The sequence below is a fragment of the Coenobita brevimanus genome, chromosome 94 (genome assembly GCF_032717465.1).
Source record: "Coenobita brevimanus isolate Jiangsu-jjx chromosome 94, ASM3271746v2, whole genome shotgun sequence".
Taxonomy (NCBI): Eukaryota; Metazoa; Arthropoda; class Malacostraca; order Decapoda; family Coenobitidae; genus Coenobita; species Coenobita brevimanus.
The window spans coordinates 13,453,995-13,476,134 of record NC_137047.1 but is presented as its reverse complement, the minus strand read 5'-3'; the positions used below and the strand labels follow the sequence as shown (position 1 = coordinate 13,476,134).

At 43.0% G+C, this 22,140-nt stretch overlaps 1 protein-coding gene across 1 annotated transcript in view; it reads right to left on the bottom strand.

Moving 5' to 3' along the window:
* The window catches only part of LOC145413007 (uncharacterized), a 468,549-nt gene that overhangs the window by 131,216 nt on the left and 315,193 nt on the right, over nucleotides 1-22,140 (bottom strand). The window contains exons 22-23 of the mRNA XM_080282828.1: nucleotides 13,763-13,909; nucleotides 10,445-10,614 (exon numbers count right to left, since the gene is read on the bottom strand). Of these exons, the coding sequence (XP_080138954.1) occupies nucleotides 10,445-10,614; nucleotides 13,763-13,909 (317 nt within the window). The remainder of the gene's footprint in view (nucleotides 1-10,444; nucleotides 10,615-13,762; nucleotides 13,910-22,140) is intronic.

Here is a 22,140-nt window from a genome sequence, read left to right as displayed (position 1 = left end):
TCTGATGATAAGCAAGAAGTGGAAGGAGAATATAAGAGAGTATGGAACAATGGGTGCAAGGATTGTATGGGTAAGGATGAAAGTAGGTATACAAGCGTGGGCGATTGTGTGTGCATGAGCGCCGACAGAGGACCGAGTGGCAAGAGTGAAAGATGAGTTTTGGGCAAGTGTAGAAGCATGTATGGACAAGTTTGAGAGGAGTGAGAGAGTGTTTTTGATTGGAGACATGAATGGCAAAGTCAGGAATGTACGAGTGGATGGAGTGGTTGGTCGGTGGGGTGTGCCAGCTGAAGTAGATGGGAATGGTAGTGCTTTGTTGGACAGCTGCGCTGGTAAGACGTTAGCAATAGCTAACACCTACTTTCGGCATAAGATGATCCACAGGTATACATGGAGGGTTATGAGGAGGATGGATGGTGAACTTGTTGAACGAAAGGCAATGACAGACTATGTGTGTGTGGATGAGCGAATGAGAAGACAAGTGGTGGATGCAAGAATGTGGAGAGGGTGGAGGAATGGAATCTCGGACCACCATTTAATGATGGCCATGGTAAGGCAGCAAAGAAAATGGTTGAAGAGATGAAAGGGAAGACAGGAGGAAACAGCTCCTGTGAGAAGAGTGGAGAAATTGCAAGACAGTGAGAGAATGGCAGAGTATAAGACCATAGTGGAAGAAAGAATGGGAAGGTATGAGTTAGAGCAGATGGAAGGGGTGGAAGACGTATGTAAGATATTCATGGAAAAGATAGGTGCAGAGTCTGAGGTGGTTTGTGAAGTGAGGAGGAGATTCAGGGGTGTGCGAGGGACAGCATGGTGGAATGATGAGGTGAAACGAGCTGTGGAACAAAAGAAGAAGGCATATAGTGAATGGCTAGCACGTAGAGGTAGGGAAGAAGATGAGAGAAAGAAGAGAGAGGTATATGTGTGCAGGAGAGGGGAGGTGAAGAGATTGGTGAAGGAGAGTAAGAAGAAAGTGGATGAAGTGTTTGGGAGGAATCTGAGTGTGAAATGGAGGGAGAGTAAGAAATTGTTTTGGAAGGAGGTAAAGAAAGTAAGGCAGTGTGAAAGGGGTAATAGTAGGGGAGTGAAAGGTAGGAATAATAGATTGTGGGTGGAGAAGAGAGAGAAATTGAGGAGATGGAAGGAGCACTTTGAGGATGTGTTGAATGTAAATAGTGAGAGCAGTGAGAGTATAAGTGGTTGGGGAATGGCTGGGTGAAGGAGAGATGGGAGCAAGAGATCAGTAGGGCGGAAATAGTGGAAGCAATGAAGAAGATCAAGATGGGAAAGGCCCCAGGAATTGATGGAGTGTGTGGTGAAATGCTGAGGTATGGGGGTGAGATTACTGTGGAGTGGATATGGAAGTTGCGTCGATTGGCTTGGGAAGAGGGAAGGGTTCCGGAGGACTGGAAATCAGGTGTAATTGTTCCTTTATACAAAGGAAAAGGGGAGAGAGAAGTATACGGTAACCATAGGGATATTTCCCTTCTTAGTGTGACTGGAAAAGTATATGGTAGAATACTCATTGATAGGGTTAGGCATATAACAGAGGAGCTAGTTGGTGAAGAACAAGGGGGATTTAGGAATGGAAAAGGGTGTGTAGATCAGATATTTGTCCTACGATGTTTAGTGGAGAAGTATCTTGAGAAGGGAAAGAAAGTGTATGCTGCCTTCATGGACTTGGAGAAAGCTTATGACAGAATAGACAGACAAGGTATGTGGAAGGTATTGAGAATATATGGAGTGGAGGGGAAATTGCTGAGTGCTGTGAAGAGTATTTATGAAGAAGCTAGGGCTACGGTGCGAGTGGATGGTGAGCTGAGTGAGTTCTTTGATCTCAGTGTGGGACTGAAATAGGGCTGTGTGATGTCTCCATGGCTGTTTAATATATACATGGATGGGGCTGTAAAGGAGATGCAAGGTAGGGCAGTGGATGTGGAGCTGGCTCTAATAAATGAGGGTGAGATTTGGAAGATTCCGGTGTTGTTGTTCGATGATGATACAGTATTGTTGAGTGAAGATGAATGGGAGTTGCAAGGTTTGGTGAATGAATTGGGACAGTGTGTAGGAAGAGGAATCTGAAAGTTAATGTGAACAAGAGTAAAGTTAAGGTGTTTGAGAGGAATGAAGTCACAGAATGCACGGTGAGGTAGGATGGCGAGGATATGGAGAATGTGAGTGCATTCAAGTGCAGTACCCTCGCATCCAACACGCGTTAGTCCAGCACGATTCAGGTCCAAAACAGAGAGCAAATAATTAGTATTATTTAATATGATTTAATTACTGCAACACGAGTGTGTTAGCATAACACGCACAGAGCTCCGAGAAGCGGGCAAAATCCACAGAGTTCAACTCTAGCACAATCACCCCCGGTCCAACACGGTCATACTGGATGTTCCCATGATGATGATAGCCAATGAAAACATCTGATCAAGTAGCCTTCCCCGCCCGCTATCATGACGTGATCGTGATGCCGCCCAATTAAAAACGCTTCTGGTGTCACGTGATGTTTTGTTTAAATTTCTCCCGCCACAGCGCCACTCAGTCGCATAATTGCATTGGAAGGTGCTGTTTTCTTGCTGCATTTTCTGCCCTTGTTACTGCATTTTACCCTGCTCACGATGCCTAGGAAGCCTTCTGAGAACCCCAAGAAGCGTCGGCACCTCCCTCAGGCCACCAAGCTAGAAAGCATCGAGAGGAAAAAGAAAGAGGAGAGGAAAGTTGACATTGCCAAGGCCTATGACATGAATGAAGCCAACGTGAGGACCATAATAAAAAACAAGACAAGATCCTGGCAGCTGAAGGCTATCACACGGCACTTCATACCAGGTTTGCCGAGGATACGATCGTAAATCGGAACGGTAACGTGGTAAAATTGCAAACGATACCACGGGCACTTGGAAATCATCTGGATGGATTCCTGCTGAGGATACGACGGGCAAAACAGTGTGACCAAAACCCAGGCGACTCAACAGAGAATGTATCGTACTACAGCATTGAACATTTAGCCTGACACTGATACATATTAATATTTTAGAATAAATATCAATCATTTTGAAACCCTTCTCATCGGCGTGTGTACCAGTTTATAAACAAAGTTGCTTCTCCTTATTCTCTACCGAGTCAGCGACAGCGATCACTTTCCACAGTCACGAGACTGGGCTCTGGCAACAGTGTGAGAAGCATACCATTTGCTGAGGATTACAGAGTGCTAAGACAGGCAGAAGCAGGACCTTCCATGGCTGTGGACAAAGACAGTGATTCTGAGTGCAATTTAGAAGGATTTATGAGGGAGGTTGAGGAGGAGCAACAGCCATTACCCACTAGTGACGCCAGCAGCCATCCTCCTGGGACCCAGTAGGACTACCTACAGCCTTGGATACCACCTTCCATTCCCAGCAAGCCCACCAACACTATCCTAAAAGGTTAGTTATCATTCATAGCACAGTACCATTTATCATAATTACAATAGTACCAATATATGTATAGTATATGGTAGGTATTTAGGGTGACTTTTCCTAGGGTTGCTGACATAATTCACTTTTCCCCAAAAGCTCTGTTGTTTGTCCAACACGTTTTTGGTCCAACACGTGACCCATGCATGACAATATTACCGTGTTGGACACGAGGGTGCTGTACTTAGGTAGTGTGATGAGTAAGCATGGAACCTTGGGGGATGAAGTGCATGACAGGGTACAGCAGGGAAGGAAGGTTGTTGGTTCACTGAAAGCAGTGATGAGAAATAGGGTGGTGAGTATGGAAGTTAAGAAGTCACTGCAGGATAGTATTGTGATCCCTACCCTGACATATGGAAGCGAGGCATGGACCTTGCAAGAGGGGAACAAGTCAAGAGTGAGAGCAGTGGAAATGAGCTACTTGAGAGGACCATGTGGAGTGACATGGAGGGACAGGTTGACGAATGAAGATGTGAAAGAACGCTGTGGGGTGGATGTAGATGTGGTTGAGAAGATTAGGAGAAATACACTGAGGGATTTGGACATGCAGAGAGAATGGAGAATGAAAGACTGACTAGGAGGGTGTATGTAGGTGACGTGGAGGGAGGGAGAGGGAGGGGAAGACCAAGGATGAGGTGGAGGGATGGAGTTGAGAGGTATATGAGGGAGGGGGGAGTGAGTTGGGGGGAGGGTAGTGAAATGGTGGGTGACAGAGCAACTTGGAGGCGTTTTGTCTATGGCCACCCTTCGCAGGCTTAGGGCGTTGGGCTATAGATAGATAGATAGATAGAAAGGAACTACCAGGAAGTATACATGACATCATTATGAGCTCACTATAAAAAAGTGAAGACCCTCAGGATTGGAAAGGAGCAACTTTGGTCTCCATATACAAGGAAGGAAACAAGAAAGAGGCACTGAAATACAGGACAGCATCACTAATCAGTGTTGTTGCAAATATTTGTGACATCATAGTGAAAGACTGATGGATCAATTACCCGGAAGGAAAGTAATCCCTGTAATACCCGGACGCGCAAGTCCTGGACACCCTAATTCCCGGATATTTTGGGCCCAGGCCTTCAGAACCCCCCCCCCCAAAAAAAAAAAAAAATCCGACATTTTTTTTCAACTGTATTTCCAACTTGGCAAGCAGCGCCGAACAGCTGTGTTTTGCTGCGTAGCACTGCCAATGTCCTTCAGGGCGATGCTGCCTCCTCCTCATTTCCCGCCTGCCCATTGTCGTGAGTGCACGCTTGTCACCATGACCGTCCACGTGCTCACTTTTGTGGTGGTGCCCTACCTGCTGCAGGCCCTCTTGTTCCTCTGCTGTCCCTTACTCGTGTGTGTGATGACGGCCCCACTGCCCGAGAAGAGAAAACGAGTGGTTCTGACTCTGGAAAAGAAGAGGGAGATACTGTATTGGACAAGGTGGACGTGGGATGGTCGACATCCCATATCCTCCGAGAATTCAACCTGGCCTGCTCTACATTGTTTAATATCAAGAAATCCCGGGACAAACTCATCCACTACACGGCTGACATCACACTGAAGACCAAACGCACTGTGCAGAGGAAGGTTATGTACCCTCCCAAGTTTGCACAAATCGACCACTCCACGCTGATTAGATATCGTCAACATCGTGCTGCTGGTGTGCTGGTGTGCTGGTGCATGGTATGGAGTTGAAGGCTGCTGCCGAGAAGTTCGCAAGGTTACATGACACCCCAGACTTCAAGGCATCCGAGGGTTGGCTCTTCGCTTTCAAGTTACGGCATGAACTTACCAACCGTACGGTCCATGGCGAAGCTCTGGACGCCAACATGGAGAGAGCAGAGGAGTTTCGGCAGAAGGTAAAGGGCTTGATCGACAGGGAGGGCCTCATTCTCAGTCAAGTCTACAAAGCTGATGAAACTGGTCTATTCTATTGTTCGCTGCCAACAAACACTCTAGCAGAAGAGACGAGAAGCGTGTACCAGGCCACAAGCTCTCCAAGCAACGGATATCTGCTTTGTGCTATGCCAATGCTAACAGCATGCACTGCCTCAAGCCTATTATTGTTGGCCGTGCAAAACAGCCTTAGTGCCTTCGTGGGGGGATGGATGTCCTTCCTGTTGTGTGGTACCATTCTGTGAAGGCTTGGTTCACAACCATGATCTTCAAAGACTGGTTTCACCAGCACTTCGTCAAGGAGGTCATCCATTACCAGAAAAACACACTGGGAATTCCGTGCGACCAGGTAAAGGCTCTCTTTCTCTTGGACAATGCACCTGCGCATCCATCCGACAAGTAGTCGGTGGCTGAGAATGGCCGCATTAGGTGCTTGTTTTTGCCACCTAATACAACTGCTCTCATCCAACCAATGGAGTGATCGTGGCAATAAAGAGGCTGTACCGTCGGACGTTCCTAGATGAGGTGATGGTTGTTCTTGAGGATGAGGATGAGCACAGGGAGGGACGGGACACATGAGGCCAGTGGACTGTGGAAAATCTTTGCTGCTACAACCTCAAGTCAGCCATCTACAACTGGGCCAGTACATGAAGGGAAGTCCCTGTCAAGACTCTGGAAAGTACAGTAGTTGGTCTTGTCTGCTTCTCAGAGCCGATGTGGTGCACGACTTTTTAGGTTTTGATGTGGATGACTTCCACGCATGTCTTCATGTGGCTGGCGACAAGGTGGATGTGGACGAAATGCGTGAGTGGTTGGATGACGACAAAGGCGATCCTGGGTATCAGATCATGTCTGATATCGAGATCGCATCTTCAGTTGCAGGTACAAGTACCCAGCATGAAGATTCCGACGAGGACAGCGAAGATGATGAGGACTCCTCTCAGTGTGCCGCTACTCCAGCCATCCCCAAGCCAAGTGCACTCCGGGAACATATCGAGTTCGTTCTAGACTACCTTGAACACCCAGACTGCGACAGGGAGCTGGGGCTCATTGGACTTGTGGAGGAAGTGCGTGCTTTTAGGCAGCGCAACATCACTCACCAGAATCATCAATCCTTACGTCAATCAACCGCTGGCAGTTTCTTCAAGCCCGTGACACCCGCCATGCCCAGCCCTGGCTCCACACCAATACCTCCCCAAGACAGGCCTTCCACCTCCAAGCCATAGCCCAGCACATCAGCCACGGTGGAGTCGCCACTGGACGTGAGTTTGTGGCTACCTTCAGAGTTGTCTGTAGTGGGTAGTCCATCACCACGTCCCAGGGACACGCACCTCAGCCACCTGCAACACCGACTCTCAGACTCTTGACAGTACATAAGCAGCAAAAACTCGCCACTAGACCACATGGGAATTTACAATGTTGTTCAGTGTTAAGAACAGAATGTGCGGTGTTAAGAAATTAGAATTCAGAGTGCAAAAGGCTTAAACCGTCACGTCCCGAGCTATTTTGCACCTCCGACCCCCCCCAATCCCGAGCTATTTTGGAATTTTTTTTTTTTGGCTAAAACCTCCGCTTTTGGTGAGAAACATCGAAAATTCAAAGAGAAATCGCTCACCTGAGGTTCAAAATACTCAATACAGGTAGCAGTACCTCCTTACCTTACTGGGTTTTCTATCAAGCTAGCTCCAAAGAAAACGAGTTCTATGGGAGGATAACTACTCCACACCACTCATAAACGGTATTTATTTATTTATTTGGTACGAATTTATATGTAGTACGAGAGTATATTGGTTTTCAAACAGTAATATAGGCATTATAAGCATTGTTTCACTCACTAACTCATCAACATACCTGACCTTTTGTGGCGACATTACCTGATCATCATTTCTGACTGTTTCTTCCTCTAATGCTATGTAAACTTTGTCCTCCACATTGTCATCGATTGGGGAATCACTCTGGCCCTGAATGTCTTTATTGGAGAGGTCACTGGTAATGGGTGAATTGCCAAGACGATGGCGGGCGTGCGGGGGGGAGGGGGGGGGTTATGCTGTGTAAGGCATTGTCCTTGCCTGGCATCTTGCAGAGGAATAGAGGAAGGTGTCCCATGTAAACATACAAAAAATCAGGCGCAAAAATTGAAAATTGTGCAAATTATGAACCTTGCAATTGCGCAACGTACCAGTACGTCGAAGGAACTAGCTGTGACAAATGTTGCGACGTACCCATATGTAGATGGGATGCCTCGGGTTAAGTGCAGAGTGCTACTGTACACTTGTGAGTTTCAAGTGCAGAGCAAGTACGAAAAGAATATGTAATGTTATGAAATCAGAATTCAGCGTGCAAAGGCTTAAATGGACAGTGCAACACTGGTGAGTTTCAAAGGCAGCGCAAGTAAGAAAAGAATGCGCAGTGTTAAGAAATTAGAATTCCGAGTGCAAAGGATTAAGTGCAGTGCAACACTGGATTAATGTAGGTGTTTCAGGTGCACCTTCTTACTGTCACAGTCTGAGAGGAGGTGTGTTATTCTTCACAATGGCCATGGATGTGTTGTAAGTACCCTGGATACTGTTAAATATTTTCCAACCTCACCTGTAATTCCTCATTCTCTGGTTCCTTTTCATTTATTTCATGCTTTCTGTCTATTATTTGTGTGAATAGAGTCTTAAATAGGTGATATGCATGTCCAGTAGGGAGTTATGCAAGTGGTTTTCTGAGTTTGGCTGGGTTAGGGTCCTTAAGTACCTGTCCAGGAGGCATATTCCCAATTCCCAGACAAACCCAATTTCCGGACATGCTTTTGGCTCTATTACATCGGATTGGAGGAACTACTGTAATACAATAACAGATCATCAATTTGGCTTCAGGAAAGGAGAGTCACGTACTACAAACCTACTAAGCTTTAACTTGGGTATGCACGAGAGGGACGGATGGATTGATTGTCTTTTTGGACCTAAAGAAAGCTTCTGACAAGGTACCACACAGGAGATTTTTGTGGAAACTTAGACACACAGGAGGTCTAAAAGGAGCTTCACTTAAATGGATGAAAGATTTTTTGGAGATAGGAAGAAGAGAACAGTCATAAAGGACCAGCAGTCAGAGTGGTGTAAAGTAAATAGTGGGTCAATTTTGGCAACAGTCATGTTCCAGGTTTATGTAAATGATATGGCGGAAGGAATAGACAGTTATATACGTCTGTTTGCAGATGATGCTAGGCTATTAAGGAAAGTGAAAAAAGAGAAAGACAATAAACAGCTGCAAATGGACCTTGATAAGAGATCTGATTGAAGTCAAAGGTAAGAAATGCAGTTTAATGCGAAGAAATGTAAAGTAATGAAAGTTGGGAAGAGTACAAAGAGACAAACAGGAAAATACAGAATGGGGAACAAATGGATTAGTAAAACTAAAGAAGAGAAAGACAGGGGTACTGCTGTCATACAACCTTCCATTGGAAAATCACATAATCAAGATCACCCAAGATACATATAACCTTTTGAGAAACATCAGAGGTGCTTTTACTTATCTGGACAATGATTCACCCAAGGCTAGAATATGCACCAGTGGTATGATCACCACATAAGATGAAGGATATAGGAAGGACTGAAAGAATACAAAGAGCAGCAACGAAGATGGTACCTGGCTTGAGACAATTACCGTACGAGGAAAGACTGTTGAGACTAACTCTCCCAACTCTAAAAAAAAAAAAAGAGGAATAAGGGGAGATCTGACTAAAGTGTACAGAGTATCCAAGGGAATGGAGAAGCATGATAGGGAGGACCTGTTTTTGTGGGACGAAAGAGAAACGAGGGGTCACAGAGGAAGGTTGAAAAGGACCACATGCAAGAGAGACATCAAGAAATACAGTTTCCCTTACAGAAATATTGAAGCATGGAATAACCTGGATAAAGAGGTGATAAATGCCAAAGATATTCACGATTTCAAAACCAAGCTGGACATTAGCAGTTACAGATACGGGACAGTACGAGCATAGCTCCTTTCCCGTAAATCATAACTAGGTAAATACACATGAGAGACATGCAGGGATGAGGGAAGGCAGGGGAACAGGGAGGGAGACACGCCTGGCAGTACTGAGTGTGGTGGGGGATGGAGGAGAGATGGGGGGGAGGGGGGAGGAGAAGGGAGGAGAGGAGAGGAGATGGAGGGAGGACCGGGAGAGCCTCCTGCACCACCACATCTGCATTGGGATGCGCTCATTTCAAACCTAGGGAGCGGAGGGGTGTCAGACTAGCAAGGTGACAGCTGTTCAGATTGTTTGGAGTGTGAGGATGTTCCCCTATTTCTTTTGCTTGATCTAGCGATTCACCAGTTATCGATGCGTTGGAAATCGGGGTATTATGCTCTCTCCTGGCATGTTTAATATTCTCTATGTTCTAAAACAATAAATGCAGAACTAAGAAGAACAATGTTGAAAAAACTGGCCCATGATGCTCCCGTGTGGAAGTTGCGTGACAAAAGGATGCAAAATCATGCTAATTCCTAATGTGCAGTGTATCGGTGAGAACATGTAGAGACTGTTGGGCACAAGACGAATGATCATGCTGGAGAGTTTCTTGAGTGTAGAGAGAGTTTTGTTGTTTAGGGGACATGTTATGTGCTTGAGGAGGGACTGGAGCTAGTTCTGTGGCTGGGGTTGGGGAGTAATTGGAGGAGGTTCAAAGGGCTGTTGCCTCTCCTAACACTGAGAGGGGCCACCCTCTATGCCAAGGGATCTCTATATGCTGCACACATTAGGAGTGTAATGCTGCATGGTAGTTTTTGTTGTCCATTCTCTGATAAACTGTTTTCTTTGCCTGATTCTTATCCTACTCCTCCAGTTTCCTAAACTCCTTGGGCATATGCCTTCACCAAACTTTGAATATTGCACAATACACCTATAAACTGCCCATGCCTATGATCCAATTCCGTTACTGAAAAGGTAAACATGATCTAATTTGGTATGTGTATGAAACCACGTAAGTTATGTGTGTCACATTCGTACATTTATTGCTGAGATATATGACACTACTAGACTGTATCTTGGCCATCACAACTTCATAGTCTCTCACATTCATACATTTATTGCTGAGATATATGACACTACTAAACTGTACCTTGGCCACCACAACTTCATAGTCTCTGCTGCCTTGGTCCTCCACACCAGAGTAGGCGGTGGTATTCAGAGTCTGATCCACAGCTTCCTCACAGTAATAGTCCCCTTGACGGTTGATGCAAGTCTCCAGAGGTGAGCAGTCATGGTTTCCCTCAGAACACTCATCAATGTCTTTTGTAATTGTTTTTTTGATGAAGTAAAAGAATATAACTATTCATCAAAAGAAATATTATATACACTACATATATTTCTTTTTTACATGGCATGCAGTCCAACTTATTTTCTCAATTCCCAAACATCCAGATTATTATAATATTTCTGCTTTGACCCATGCTGAGAACCAATTAAAATTATTTAATCAAATACCTAACAAAGTGGTGACATAAGTTCAAAATATTCTTACAGTACAGTTAAAGTTGCCATTGCTTCACAAGCTTCCTTAAAATATAGTAGTATAATTTACCAATACTTAATACTAGCTCATAAAATTATTATAATAAATCATTTCACTCTTCTCCATGACATGTTGCCCATGCAAATAGTAACATGCATACCAAAGCAATTAAGTTTCAGCACAGAACATCTTAAAATTTTATGCATCGCACAAGAAACATGACATAAAGTATCAACTGTAGATGTAATGTGAGTTTCATGCAGCTGACTGACCACTGCACACTCTGGCAGTTGTGTTGTAGGTGACACCCAGTTGGCAGACTTGTGTGATAGCACTCTGTATACTACACTGGTATTGCCCCAGAGTGGTGATGCGTTCATTACTGTCCTCATACACACCAAGGTTCTCACAGAATTTGTTCACACGAAGTAACATAAATGAGGTAATACAGTAACATCAAACAAACATCATCATTACCATCATCATCCTGCCTCTTTCACTCATCTACATGTGGGGTGAGGTACCATCCAGCAAACAAGGAAAAAGAAAAAACATGACAGCAGGAGAGCTAATCAACAACATACCTAATGAAATGACCTACACACTCAATAAGCCATCATTCAAGTTCCCAGAATCCAGACTCAACATCATAGGCACACAGTCCCACACATATGCACTTCATTATTACCAACCAGACAGGAGTCAATCTGACAACTAGGATATTAAAGAAGGGATGACAAACCCCTGTCATATACTCCTGTACAAAATTAATCTAACCAGCTGGATCTCTTGTCAGTTTCCCAGCCTCGTTGACCACCAACCAGCTTGACCCCTGGGGAGGTCCCTAGCCTTGTTAACATCCACAACTTTTCTTCTCAAACTCATTTACCATATCTATCCACCTTCTTGGCCTACCACACCTTCCACCTTCAAACTCAAATGTACTGTACCTGTTGCACCACCCTATTTACAACCATTCTCTCCATGCAACAATACCATCTATGCATGCTCTTTTCTACTCTACTGTCCAAAGACTTCCTTCACAAACCATACTATTTCTTATCCTAACCAACATACGCACACATTTCCAAACACACATTTTCTGACATTTATATATTAATGTGGGCATTAAAACTTCTTCATGCAATCCTCTTGCACCCTTCACATTAAGATCTCTGTTCCATATCAAGGCTTTCAGAGCACCAGCCATACTTTCTTCCCTATGCCACAGTACTTCCATTTTCTTTTCATTTTTTCTTTTTTCTGCTAATCACTTTAGGTGTACATAAAACTCACACTAATTCAAGTCTCTCTACAGAACTAAGAAGTATGAGTACTGTATTAACAGGTGAAACCTGAATGACAGTCCTCCTATTGCCAGACCCCTTAATCCCATAAGGGGTGGCCACAAACATATAGCCCCCATGTTGCCCTATCCCATGCCATTTTGCTGCCCTCTCCCCCGACTTACACCCTCCCACCTTTCTCATATACTGGTACTTCTCTACTCCATCCTTCCATTTCATCCTTAGTCTCCCTCTCCCTTTCCCCTTTCACCTAACTCACATACACTCTCCTTGCTGGTCCTACTATAACACAAATAATTTATAACAGAATGTGTCAACAACAGCTAGACCCCTTATCTTACTTAGCAAATAGCAACTCTCCGCTTCAAGCTGGTTATTATCAGTCCCTTTTTCTGCTGCAGAAATATATGAAAAACATTAAGTGCTGCAAAGTAACACAAGTGTATTTGCAAAGGTAAATGGAAATGTAATGTCAGGCATTAAAAAAAAAAAAAAAAAAAAAAAAAAAAAAAAAAGTCTAATCCAGAGTACAGGAGCCCAAGGTTACTGTAGTTAAGAAAATTAAAGGGGAAAAAACAACTATTGGTCCTAATAGCATCAAAATGATACAGAAACATCTAGTAATATCTATGGCTTGAACCACAGTGTGTAAGCCACAGTGCATCCTAACTTAAAGACCTCCACCATCAGACAACTACAAATACCTGATAATATCTTACATTGTACTACTTGGTGAGATAATCTTGAAGTACACACTAATGAAAAATGTTCCTTTGTCTCCATAGTTCATCAAGCTCCAGTTAATCAAGACTTCTTTTACTCAATACTCAACGGTACAGTACACATTACAATACAGCTAGAAATGTTGATCACACTGTTTTAGATTTATGCAGTTCCATACTATCCCAAGCACTATATATAGTTCAAGTTATACATAAATGATAAAAACTGCAAACAAAAATATAACACGCAGTAACTAAAACACACACACACATTTATATATACTGGTATTGTTCAGTATATACATTCTAATGACAAACTACAGTACTGTATTATAAATAAGCAAACAACTCATACAGGTCGATTTCATATGTTATCGGTGCTACGGCAAACATACTATTAAAAATTAAGCTGCATCAATTTCTACACAAAACTGGTTGCACTACCATGCTGAGTTTGCCTGTATCAAGCTGTATGACGTCCAATGCCAGATTGGACCTTTTCCTACGTGAGAGAAAGACAACCAGAATTTATCTTTCCTCATACTAGCCACGTATAAATCATGAAGGGATGTCTGCAGTGAGAATGCAATACGTGTAAGAGATGAAGTATTGTGCTAAGTACATACATGTCAAAGCTAAAATGTTGTATTGGATATGTCTGTGTGTATAAAGTCTGCATATTTCACAACACCATAGACTGGAACACAAACTTGATATCCTTCAGCCATGGGGGCTCCACACAACTATTACTCAATTCAAACCAAAAAGGGCAAGGCAATAGGAAAGAGACAAGAAAAAAAAAAATCTTGTTAGGAAGGAGACAAAAGACGAGGCAGAATGCAAATAAGCTGAAGAACTGACAAGCAAGAGAATAATGCTAAAACTTTGCCACTAACCCACACAGGCACGCTGCTCTTCACTGAACCGGTAACCAAAGTCGCAGATGGGCCGGCGGTCAACACACCTGAAGCTGCCTATAGAGTTGATACATGTCTGGCTTGCCCAATCACAGGAGTCTGACTTCTCGGCACACTCATCAATATCTGAGGGTTATGGAATCAATGTAAAATAGGGTAGCTCTTATTCATGGGGAAGATTTGAAATCAGAGCATCTTTATGCCCAACCCATTCAACTCTTCCTTTTTATAAATTATGTATCCTACAAGAAATATGAATGGAAAAATTTAATATTTAGAGGTGGCTGAATGGCATCCCTTATGAAACCTGCCTAACTTTCATGCACTCATGAGTATTAGTTCCACTTTGTTTCTGGCCAGATTTTATTACACTCATATATTCATCAAATATAGAAATTTTAAAATACTGTGCAAGGGAATCTCAGTTACAGAGGAATTATATGTCATTGTTTTCCCAGCCTTGCTCAAAACCTCATTTTGAAAGTGCCTTAACTGTATTGCTTCTTCTAACACAGATGCCTTGCTCTACATGGTTGTTGGTTGATGCTACAGAGCAGGGAATCTCAGTTACAGAGGAATTATATGTCATTGTTTTCCCAGCCTTGCTCAAAACCTCATTTTGAAAGTGCCTTAACTGTATTGCTTCTTCTAACACAGATGCCTCGCTCTACATGGTTGTTGGTTGATGCTACAGAGCAGAAGATTGCTCAAGCAGAAGTGAAGTCACTCCTTTCATTCCATGTGTCAGGGTCTTCTATCAGGGATCATTCCAGTAAACTCAGGGTTATGAAAATTTTTATGCTCTCTGAAACACAGTTGGCTTGCACTGTTCCACTGCGGTCTGGTGCTGCTTTACCCGCTCTTACGGGTCATCCTCTCCCTCATTTTGTCCTGAAATATCTTTTTGTCCTGATACTTTCAGCATAGCCAACTCCGTGACTGACTTTATACCTGGATCAAAGAAACTGAGAAGGCTCAAGTCCTTCAACAAGTACCATAAATATTCAATCATCTTATGTGATGTGGCAGCACTGATATTTCACTGAGAATATGCATGAAGGTGCTTATGGGTCATTCCTAGCTGTGCTGGTAGTCACTGATGCTAGAAATCAAGTTTCGAGGCAAACTGTTGCAAGGATAATATTAAAAGCTCATGGACCCTGGGCTTCCCTCACCTTCCAATGAAACTGAGATGTGAACAGCCAAACCCTGAGGCTGTAAATAGGTTTTGCCATCTGGCAAACTTCATGCAAAGGTCCAGGAGTTTGGAACTTGATCCCATGAGATGTGTTTTCCATGTAAAGCATCAATAGTTGTAGAAGGTCATGATAATCATTATGTGGCTGGTGATTCCACAGCTGCATTTCAGTGAATGTAAGAACTTTATACCTGGTATCAATGAGGCTGAATGTGGCAAACTCATCTGAGATGGCATAATCATACTTTTTTCTGTGTGTGTAATTCACCGGGTCGGTCAGGATCACTTGATGGTCGTGATCGTCAGCATTTTACCCTCCCGGAAGGGAGCTGAGAGCTCATATAGTCCGATCTAAGGGCAAGGCTGTGACCTTCACACACTCACACACCCGTCCCCTTACTCAAGGGGGACAGTAACCACCCACTTCGTCAATGAAACATTTCACAACCTGAGCGAGGCGCGAACTCCCGTCTACCAGATGGCAAGCGAGAGCGTTACCACTGCACCAGAGAGCGGTGTGTGTGTGTGTGTGTGTGTGTGTGTGTGTGTGTGTGTGTGTGTGTGTGTGAATCGATAGTCATTATGGTAGGAACGACTTGAAAATGAGGACTGCTGGTGCACTAGTGCGCCCCAGGCACTCTCCTAAAGCAAAGGCCAAGACCAACTCCAGTATATGGTGAAGACAGCTGAAGAGTAGAGGATATCTGCCCAAAAGCTGCACTAAAATTCTACAAACCTCTGATGACTGGTCAGTGTTGGGGGTAATTGTGTCAAAGCACATAACACAGTCCAAACTGTCTAGTCTCCCCCACTGGCGGATGGCACAGCACACAGTTTTGTCAGTAGGACAGCCTGGCCAGTCCCATTGGATATCTTTGGTTCAGCAGCAGCTTCTTCTCCCATATACTCAACACCAAAATGAACAGCCTATTCACCTTTATGTTTCCAGTATGATCAAGAATAAGCAAAACTGTCCCACTGAACTGCCAGAACCAACTCTGATTTGAAAGCTTCTTAGATGGTGGCAGCAGCTGCTTCCTGGAAATAAGGTCAGAACAGTATGGTACTGGTATGCTATTCATTTACTCATTCATCATCTACTCCAGAGTTGCCCCATGAGGAGCGCAGGAGCCCAGGGCTAGACAAGTTGGTCCTGACATTAAAACGAGTGACCAGCCTCACTCATCCCTGAGTGGCATTATGTGAGCAATAAACCCCAACCATCCCTTCGATATAAACCTGTACCAGCTCAATCCGACTGGAGCACTTTAATTGCCCACTAAACCACCACGTGCCATAATTTGGTTATATGGTTACCACTCAGCATAGTAAATGGTTTCCTGGTGTACAGGAAACCATTTGGCTTGTCACTTGGTGTAGAGTCACCCATAGACAGAAGGAAGAGGCAAGAATGAAGGAAAGAAAGACAGAAGAGGAAGGATGGAAAGAAGGAAAGAAGAGAGGCAAGGGCAGGCACCCGAGAGCAACACTATATCGAGTGAGTGGATGGTGAGTGCCCCCACACGAAAGTACACTGTAATGTCGTACCACATTTAAAAAAACAGTCATACAATAGAGTACTGTACTGTACTGCCAACCTCAGTGACTCAGTGCAGCCAGCATATGCACCCTGACATGTGCATATAAAACGAGTGGCTCTCGATACATTGAGAAATTGGAAGCATAATTTAAAGCACTTGAGCCTTCTCTAAATATTACTGTATTTCACATTTCAACCAAATGATTTTTTACAAAGACTGAATAATCGAAAAGGTCAGAGATGAAGCTTTCAAAAATGTTAAAAAAAAGGGCCACCTTAATGTAGAACCACAGTGCAGTGCTGCATCATGCTTTGAGAAGCTAATGCACAGCATAAAAGGTTCAATTTAGTTATCAGGTATGTGCTGATGACATAAGCACTCTAGTAACTAAAAAAATAAGTACTGTACAATATATGGAAGCTTTTATGTCATGAAGCAGTACAGTGATCCCCTGGCTATTGCACACTTGGTTACTGCAGTTTTCATTATCACTGCTAGATGAAAATCTGCACTCCTGCCATTATTGCACATTTTTCTGGGGGGGGGGGAGATTGCCCACCTGAGCTGGTTTCTGCTGACAACGATGGTGCAAATCTGTGGTTTCCGATGACTTTGTGAGATTCAAAGAAGAGGTCCTACTCCAGGATGTAATCCCAGGTGGCAGAGACCACTAACTCTCCACCCCCTAGCCTCAAAACCCGTTACCACAAGCCCATGTCACTTCCCTATTGTATAAGGTACATGTGTCATACTTACTGTGCCCTTTTCATCATTTTTCTATTATCCTAACCATGCTTATGTGTGTTTCTGATACTTACCGTAACAGTAAATGTGTACTTACTGGGTGTAAATTGTTGTACAAGGAAAAATTTGGGTTTAAGAGTGGGGTGTCTGGTTCCAATTTGGATAAATCCTATAGGTTCTGTGCTTTTGTGTGCATGTAATTTCATTATCAAGCACTTGGGGCAGTACCAATTATGTGCCATAACCAAGGGATCACTGAATATACAATTCTGATTTAGCCACTTCAATCCAATGACCCTTTTATTTCTCTACCTTTAGACTGTTTATTCACCTTATAAGAGTTTTATTGAGCTGAATGGGTTAAATACAGCTTTCATTAACTCATTCAGTATGAGAGACCTTTCCCACACTGACTAAAGTTGCCTGGGGAAAAAAAAAAAAAAGAAAGTCTGAGGTTAATAAATACAACCTATACAGTTTAAATACAAACAATACTGTGGGTGGATCATAGGTTTTCTTCCCTGATCATCATTGTTCCAATATTAGAAGTTAAAAAACAACTAATGGCCCATTCTATACTACTTCCGGGTGTAGGGGCCCAAGTCAATGTTACTGCAGTTTAGCACATTTAAAGTTAGGAGACTGACCTATGTACTTGGTAGCATTACATGAGTGACAAACCTCCAGCCACCTCTAAGAGATTTGAATTCAGCTGTGGAAAGCAGAGGAATCACATTTTTTGAAGAAGTTTTGATTATACTACAATAAATGTCATAACATAGATTACATGATCCGATTAAAGACACACAGACAAATGGGACTATCTACATAAGCAATGAAAAACTTACAATTACAGTGCAACATATTCCATGAGTAAACAGTGAAAATACTATTTGGTAAACTCATAATTTCAATTATATCAGCATATACTCCACAGGTTGGCTTAGATGACATGGAAAATGGCAGATTCTGGGATGAATTAATACAAGTGGTTGGTAATACAGGAGAAAATTAGATATGGTAGTAGTTTTGGGTGGGGACTTAAATGGTCAAGTGGGTGAAGCTACTTGAGTTCATGGGGGACTCGCATATGGTATCAGAAGTGCAGAAAGGAAAAGGATACTCGATATTGGGGAGGCAATGAACATGGCTGTGTGCAACACACATTTTAGGAAATGAGAAAGTAGGTTGATTACATAGGAGTCAGGGGGAAACAGTGCCCAGACTGATTATTTCCTGGATAAGAGGGTTAATAAGAGGCAGGTGATAGATGGTAAAGTTACAGGGAGAGAAGAGCGCATGCATCAACACAAATTACTGAAATATGTCACAGTGCTTAAGGAGTGGGTAGCAATGAGGAGGACCTATGCACCCAGGGGGTAAAATATGGATGAGGTTGGGGGAGTAGACTTTCTGACCATCACTTCTGGTGGTGAAAGTCAAGGTACAAATGCGATAGATGTATGGAAGGAAAGAAGGACAGGAGGAGGTACTCCATACATGGAGGGTAAAAAGGCTGCAAGAGGATGAAAAAATAGCAGAATATATGAGAGAAGTGGCAGAGTGACTGGGTAAATACAGCTTGGAGCAGCTGGGGGAGGCGTAAGGTGTGTGCAAGATATTCACAGAAGAAATCTGTAAAGCATGTGAGGTGGTGAGTGGGCTGAAGTGAAGATGAAAGGGGGTGCAAGGAAGAGCAACGTGAAATGGAGAGGTGAGACAAGCTATGGTGCAAAAGATGAAAGCATATAATGAGTGGATGGGATGCAGAGGCATGGGGGAAGCTGAAAGACAGAAGAGACACTTACATGTAGAGAGGAAGAGAGATTGGAAGTCAGGTACAGTAAACTCTCAATTACATGTCGTCGCAATATTCACTCCAACGCAATATCCGGTGCTGTGGTTCGGCTCTATTAAAGCAATAGACAGCAAAATTATGCAACATTCAGCGCAGAAACAGTAGTAACTGACAGTTGTATACAATGTCAGGATGCGAGATATATCGACCACTAGTACACGGTAGCCAACTGGCGCCCGGGAAAACTCCACAACGTGCCAGCCAATGATAATGCCTGCAACATGTCAGTCAAGCAGAATTCGTTGCAAGAGCAGCCCCCAGCGCACCCAGCCTACACTCCCTGTCTCTCATGCATCTCATTCAGTGAAGACGTATCTATGCACTCTGCTCTTAGGACCATGTAGTGGCAAAACCCTGGTGCTAAGACTTACTCTATGGCCTCCCATGCCTTGTTGTTACAAAGCCTGTGGCCTCTCAGTGCTTTGTGTCCTGGTGCTCTATTGTGATTCTGAAATTACTGTACACATAATTATTTCCACTAGACCACACAGGATTAAATGCACAGAACTGTACTGCATGGTGTACAATATCCTCCACTGATGCCAACACTAGGTGAGTAAATAATACATATGTACTGTATTACTCTACTGCATCAATACTGTATTGTATTTTGTTTAATTTTCATCATTTACTCATGGGAAAGTTTTTACAATAGAGGGCTGAATAAAGCAAGAAGAATAAATCCATTGAAAAAAGGCCATGCTATTCATCGGCTAAAAGTGTGTGGTACCCATACGGTTCTCTACCTAACAAACCGGCTTTAACTATCAACAAACTTGCAATACCTTGCAGTATCTTGGCAAGTCCATTCAGCTAAAAGTTCATAAAAACATGGAAAAATAAAGTAAAGAAATAAATCCTAAGCATTTATTGGTGAACTGATGATTTGGAAAGTAGTGTTGTACAGTAGAATTATCACGACTCCCTTGCTCATTGTTATGCAAATGACCACAGCCCACCAACATATTCCTTGCCTGACAACATCACTCCATCCCTCACTCACTACTCAGCTGTTTTGCAGATAATACGGTATATACTGTATGTACGAATTACATGGAAAAAGAAAAACTAGAGAAATCAGTCTTGAGCATTTATTGGTGAACTAATAATTAGGAAAGAAGTGTTGTGCAGTTGAATTATTATGACTACCTTGCTCACAGTTATGTAATGTATAGCACCACGGCCCGCCAATTTATACCTAGCCCGACCGCTGTACTTCACTCCTCACTTGCCACTCAGCTGGTTTGCAGATATAGTACTGTAATACAGTAAATATGTACGAATTGCAAACACAGCAATTTTATCCAACAAAGCAAGCCTTCATTTCTATCGGCTTGATTTTATCTTCTCTAAGTTGATGTATAAATTCATCTTAGAACGCATTTGAGGAATAAATTGCTGGACTGCGACTGTACAGATCTGAATAAGGCAGTCATGATAATTCCACAGTACAACACCTCTTTCCTAATCACCAGTTCACCAATAAATGCTCAAGATTTCTTTAGTTTCTTTTTCCATGTTTTTAAAAGTAAAATAACAAGTAATGTTTGACAAAATAAACTTACCATGTGCACTGTGCACTCCTGCAAGACACTGCAATCATGTGTGTTACGTCTATGGAGTGTGTTTAACCTGCACTGTCCCGACCGATTTTCCACCACTGACTCCCTCCAATCCCGACCAATTTTGGAAAAAAAATATTTTGGCTCAAACCTCCGCTTTTGGTGAGAAACATAGAAAATTCATAGAGAAATCACTCACCTGAGGTTTAAAATACTCGATACAGGTAGCAGTACTACTTACCTTACTGGGTTTTCTATCAGGCTGGCTCCAAAGAAAACGAGTTCTATGGGAGGGTAACTATTCCACACCACTCATAAACGGTATTTATTTATTTATTTGGTACGAATTTATATGTAGTACGAGAGTACATTGGTTTTCACACAGTAATATAGGCAACATAAGCATTGTTTCACTCACCAAACACATCAACATACCTGACCTTTATTGGTGACATTACCTGATCATCATTTCTGACTGTCACTTCCCCTAATGCTAAATAAACTTTGTACTCCACATTGTCATTGATCGGGGAATCACTCTGGCCCTGAATTTCGTACCGTGGCACGACATGCCTTTACTCTGGTAACAATGAATTGCCGAGACAATAACGTGCGAGGGGGGAGGGGGAGGTCATGCGGGGTAAGGCATTGTCCCTGCCTGGCATCATGTAGAGGAAGATGTCCCGTGTATACATACCGAAAGTCACGCGTGAAAATTGAAAATTGTGCAAATTAGGGACCTTGCAATTGATTCGCATTTATATACGTCAACTGGACTGACAGTGACAAAACGTGTGGACATATATATACGTCAACAGGACGTGGCAGGTTAAGAGGAGGTTATATTTCAATTGGAATTTTTGTGAGCCCCTGGATACGAGTGGTATTGTACATACTGCAATGATACAGCCTACGTTTAAGTGTATATATCAGATGTCTGGGAAAAATAAGTACCTAGGAAGGTAAATTCCCCAAGCTTCCCAGTAACTGGGATTGTACTGTACAGTAGTACTGTACTGTACCAATACTGTATTGTATTTTATGCTTATCTTTCATCTTTTACTCATGGAAAAGTTTTTCAGATAGAGTTGAGAAGGATAGTAACACAATATCCCACTCGATGCTGAATGTTGAGCCAATGGGGGGGGGGAGGACTATGAAATATCCAGTGTTTTGCTTTAACCAGGGTAGGGCTTGGCTGAATCGCAACAGATAATTGAGTGTTTACAGCATAATTATTCCCCTGTACAGAGGTAAATGGGAAAAAGAAATGCATGGTAATCACAAGGGCATTTGCCTTAATGTAACAGGAAAAGTATACGGTAGGATAATTACTGACAGATATTCATCCTTAGGTCATTAGTGGAAAGTTTCTAAAGAAAGGAAAGAAGCTGTATGCAGCCTTCATGGATTTGAAGAAAGCATAAGACAGAGTGGATGGACAAGGATCGTGG